This window comes from Bidens hawaiensis, unplaced genomic scaffold (genome assembly GCF_021521415.1).
Source record: "Bidens hawaiensis isolate Kalapana, Puna unplaced genomic scaffold, B.hawaiensis_p1.1 tig00004192_1, whole genome shotgun sequence".
Classification (NCBI taxonomy): Eukaryota; Viridiplantae; Streptophyta; class Magnoliopsida; order Asterales; family Asteraceae; genus Bidens; species Bidens hawaiensis.
In genome coordinates, this window is record NW_027491249.1 from 491,279 (window position 1) to 496,939 (window position 5,661).

Consider the following 5,661-nt stretch of genomic DNA (forward strand, 5'->3'; position numbering starts at 1 on the left):
TATTTTGGCTTTTTTTAAAGGACAAAATTTGTAATTCTGTCTTTTTTTTAATCAAAAAAGTTTAAAAAACCCGACCAAAAACCAATTTTGTATACACAAATATCCGTTGCTACTAATCGCTATAAAACCAAATGTAATCGATAAACCTATACTAATACCTTTTCTTTTCTAGAACTACGACCATTTTTGTTAGAACCGAACCAAATTTATATTATTTTAAAACGGTTTGTTTTAACGTAAAACCACATTAATCAGAATCCGTTTTGAACCAAACCAATTTTACCATTACCCAAAAATAGCCATGAGAAAACCCCTCTGCTAAGAAACCCATGACGTTAGCAACAAGTCTTTTTCAATCAATTATTTTTAAATTCCAAATAAAAACAAAACACAAAGACGTGGTTTGAATCTTTGGTTGGTGCATCATCATAAACAAGTCTCTTTATAAGCCAAGTGTGGTTCAATCACATAACACCCAAATATTAAATAATCAATCCTCTTATTATTTCCTTCACATAATATTCTCAACCCATCACCACATATGTGCTATCCGGCTACCATACCCGGTTTTAGTGCTCATGAACTCGAGACCCTAGTCCGGCGGTTGGCCACGGCTATCAACCAGGCGGTGGTTGTAGCCGTGGCACAAGTGGTTGCGGGTGGTGGTGAAGAAATAACAAGAGGGAAGAAACAATGTCTGTGTTCCCCAACTCATCACCCGGGTTCATTCAGGTGTAGGCGTCATCATTCGGAGTATGTGTGGGTGGGTCGTGTGACGACCCCCAGTCTCGACCCTGACCCACCTGGTAAGTTACTTCGGGTGGGCTAGGGCGGGTTGGGAGATAAATAGTTGAAGTGTGATATGGTAATGGACTGTTTTTTCATGTAATGGTTCTTTTCTGTTAATCTATTAAATATTAATTAATATATTTCATTGATATATGTAAAGGTGAAAGTTGTGTTCAAGGGAAAATGTCACATAATAGCCGGAGATATTGGCTAATATTAATTTTCTTAAATTGTTAAAAATCAAGTAACTTTAGATCCCAGGCTAAGCCCAAACAGTAAAAATTGATACATTGGGTCCAATTGAGTATTTTTGTTTCACATCTAGTGTCAAGCTCATTAGAATGAAATTCAAGTGTCACGCCCCATACAACGCCCTTATCAAGTCATTGGTTTTGTTTTGCAATGGATTCAGAGCTCGAGCTTATCTAATGAGTTGTTTTTCCAAGCTCTAACTCAGTCGTCAGCTTTTATTAATTAATTTATGTACATTTTTTTTCTATTTTCATATTATTCTAAGAAAAACCTTAAATGTGCCTAAACACGGCTTGAGCTCCGCTATGCAACATGTAACTAATACAATTCCAAAAAAATAAAAACTTAAATATGCACAAGGCTCGACAAGCCTAAACGATCTTCCAATACGAGCACGAGGCTCTAGCTTGATAACTAAACAAACTTTATTTGAGGTGGGGCTTGATAAGGCTCAACTTGTTTCGTAATACTTTCGATGGCCCTCAATAACGATACGTATCAAGTCCTCGAACCAATTCGTTATTATTTTGTTTGAATTAAGAGATGAACACTATGGGCAGCTATTATTACACGATTAACATGTATAGCGAATACAATGTTGGGTCAGGTATATTATGGGTAGGAATAGATTCAATTTCCAACTTGAGTCATGGCCTAAAAGAATATCATCACTTTAAATTAATGCTTTATTCAAGCATCAAGCAATAGTTATGTATAATATACCTCCAATCAACAGCTTGAGATGACCATCCATCAGTGAACATAATATTTTGATGATTTGACGATATACTTCACATAATAATTGAGCAACTTTCTTTAAAAGTAAATCCTAAAAGAGACAATATATAGACTAGAGCCATAGTGGGTGTTAAGAATATTATTATTGCAAATAATAAATCAATTGAGAATGATCTTTTTATAAAGTAAAACTTATATCACATTATCACTAATGATAAAGATAAATCAATTGGGGTAGGTAATATTTTCAGTTAATTGTCTACCAATGATAACACAAGACAACACATAATATGTACGTTTATGCATTCATAAACATATTATGGCTAACCTTTTAACATGTGCTAAAAACGCAACTCATGATATGTTTACGAATGTGCGACGTTTTTAGAAAGCCCGAAGATGCTTTAATGCTTTCATACTATAGCTCACTATTGTATATATGATAAAAACACCGGTTTTTTAACCAACTTTATTATAGCGTAAGACACGACTCATAGCATGCTTATAAATATACACCGAAAACATATGACAAACATTCACACTACATAAGTACTTCATGACTCATAACACAAACTTTTATAAATCTTTTATCACATTTATAATTATTTGTCTCATTCCTTTATCCCTTACATGTTTCATAATCATTCATCTAAAACATCATAAAAACATCTTTAAACATTTACTTGACACGTTTTATGTAAGCCAATGGTTCGTCAAGTCAACACATGACACTTTACCACCCAACCGATGGTCTATCCTTGCCAACGTATGACCTTTGTTTCAATATCAACCGATCCCGAAAACTGTCATCATCGGTGTTGGCCAGTTGGCACACCCCACAATGACCAATCCCCAAGTTACTCCAATTTACATTTTGCACCCTTCAACTATTGAAAGCCCTTTTAGTTTGCTAGTTAGTCAAGTTTAGTCCTTCAAATTCAAATGTTCCACAAGCACCAATTCTACTAACATATCATCAGCAAAACACTGATCAAAACAAAGAATGCTAGACAAAGATATAAGCCTACAATATCAACACAAACAACTACTACGAACTCGCTCTAAACGCTGCTAACCGCGCTACAAAATCATCATAATCCGGAAGCTTAGGATGCACATGACCACGTGAATCCGCTTGAAAAGTAACCGCCCTTGAAAGCCCTTTCCCATCATCACCACCACCACCAGCCACCCGTTCACACGGAAGTGAACCGCTTCGTTTTGGAGCAGCCGCGGGTACATGTGAACCTTTTTTGCTGTAGTGTGACAGAAGCTTGTCCATTTTATTTTCACCTTCATCTCTAATATTATTCTCATCGCTCGAAACATCATAGCTTGTTTTTACAACTTCATTTTCCCCTTTAGACGATCCTGCTGCTCGCTCTAACGGTCTTCTAACCCGCATTGATCTTGGTACTGCTTTAGTTATATCATCTTCGGTTTTAATATTATTCGGTTTTGTGTAAGGAGGACCCATTGACCTTAACAGCCCATCATATGTTTCTGTTGACGTTTTGGTTGACTTTTTGTAGGTATCTTCAGAAGCACTATCATCTGCACTAGTTATACTCTCACTGCTAATGCTCGTGTTGCTTGACCGACAAGGCGATAAACTACCATGATCAAGTTCTTCTTTTCTAGTTTCAATCTCAGCCATTGATTTAGACAGTTTATGTTCCAAATGTTCCAAATCCCAACTTATACTGTATTCCATTGCGATCTCGTGCAGCATTTGAATCTTTATACGCGTTGTGGGCGGGTCGGCTTTCAAGTTCTTGACAAACTATAATAAAAATTGTATCTTTTTAGTTTTATATAATTAATAACAAAATGAAAAAAAATAATAATTTTAATACCTGTTGGTTGACATACGGTTCAAGATTATTCCCGTATCGTTCTCTAAATAGACGTCTTAACTCGCGTAATTCTGGTAAATCTGCAAATCTTGCAGCTGCAAACATTATAGTTGACAAAGGTTCTTTACATTCCTCAAGGCATTCCCTATAATGTGACATAATAACAATAATGTGACATAATAATAATAATAATAACAATAATAATAATAATAGATTTAAATTCAAAGTTTCATAAAAACATTATATTTATCTACCAAGTTCAGTATTTACCGTTGTTTATTCATGACCGAGAGCTGACTTAAAACGAGCAGGCATGATTCTTCGATGAATTCATAGCACGATGACAGATTCTGATCAATGTATAACTGTCCAACCTGTTTAAATAACAAGATGGCAAATATTATCATTTATCAGTCTTGAAATTATTAAGTATAAAGAATCTTTAAAACATTTGATCTCATTTTGTTAATGAAAGTTAGGCATTAATTAACCTGCCTAATCAACCTGCAATTTTCATCAATTATAAATGTATATTTTTATTTTTATAATCACTACACATTATATAGATGAAAGTATTTATTGTTAGTTATGGTACACCTATATTCCCAGCTGTTTTTACTTAGTATGCAGTTAACTTCCAACTTTCAATAATAATTTGTTAGAAATAGATAAACCAACATGACACAATCAATAACAGAAAAACCAGCCCGAAACAAAAACCAACGGTTTGGTTGAATGTTTTTGTAAAAACCGACTTATGGGTCGATCTTGGTTTTAAATGTAACAAAAACTGAAAAAACGGAATGGAACTGAATTTATAGACTTTCATTTTTATTTTAAGTAATCATTAAGAATTTAATAATATGCAACTCAAATAGTTTAGTCAAAATGTATAATAATTAGTTAGTTATTAATTAACAAAATAATCTATGCTCAAATTCATTATTTTGGGCCAATCCAAAATTTTCAAGCTCATATGGCAAAACTGAAAAAACCGAACTCAAAACCGTGAAACTGAGAAAACCGAAAACCAAATTCAAAAACCGAAGTTTTGGATTTTGGTTCGGTTTTAACCCAAACCAAAAACTGAAAACCAAAGGCTTTTCAAAACTTAAAAAACCGAATATACTGTTCTTTTCGTCTTTTTCCCAAAACCGACCCGAACCAAACCGTACACATATCAATCTATCTTACTTATCAAACAAGATAATCAAAGAACACATTATTACCCGATCAAACGCATTCGATTCAAGAGCGGTTCTAATAAGATCGGCAACATCATTCCTCAAGAACTTGTGCATTGCGTTCCTCTTTCTCCTTATTATCTCGATTCGCTTCATCATCAGCTTCATTTCCGACTTACTAATATCCCAAAAATAATAAAAACAAATTTAATTAATCATCATACAAAATTAAGAATAAATAACCCTACACACAAAAAAAAAACATAATAATAATAATAATACTATCACCATACAAGATTAAGAACAAATAAACTTAAAAGAAAGAAACTTCACATAATAATAATAATAATAATAATCTGACCATCTGGAGTAAAACTTGCTCTTCAATAACCCGTCCAACATGTTCACGCTGCTTCAGTTAAGCCGATTATTATTATCAACTAAACACACATATAGATTTTGTATCTATAGGTGTATATACGCAGAGTATCAAAATTAAACAAGAAGAGACGAAAGAAATCAGGTGAGCTGTACATATACATATATGCATACAATTCAGTTAACTAATATTGTGTGTTGGTTGGCTTTAAACATATGGGCCCCAGTTATGCCAGATCAACGGTCAGGATGAGTTTGTAGATGGTGGGCCGAATTACCAACGGAGTGGGTTTGACACGCTGGACCAACTTTTTACTAAATGACGATAATACCCACCCCTTGAGGATAAAGGTTAAGAGAATGGCGCGAAACTAGAATAGAATAATATCATATGTATTGATTGATAAAATTATGGTAACAAATGACTGTTTTAAAAACCGGTTTGTACCGGGTGATTAAAATGG

The 5,661-nt window shown here is 34.0% G+C and overlaps 1 protein-coding gene across 1 annotated transcript; it reads right to left on the reverse strand.

Annotated features, from left to right (window-relative positions):
• Positions 1–2,708: 2,708 nt before the first annotated feature.
• Positions 2,709–5,276, reverse strand: LOC143625636 (uncharacterized). The gene is made up of 5 exons (XM_077095919.1): positions 5,181–5,276; positions 4,865–4,997; positions 3,906–4,009; positions 3,636–3,780; positions 2,709–3,562 (listed from the first exon to the last, which is right to left on the reverse strand). The coding sequence occupies exons 1-5, from the start codon at positions 5,219–5,221 to the stop codon at positions 2,828–2,830; spliced, it is 1,158 nt and encodes a 385-aa protein (XP_076952034.1). The 5' UTR covers positions 5,222–5,276; the 3' UTR covers positions 2,709–2,827.
• Positions 5,277–5,661: the final 385 nt, after the last annotated feature.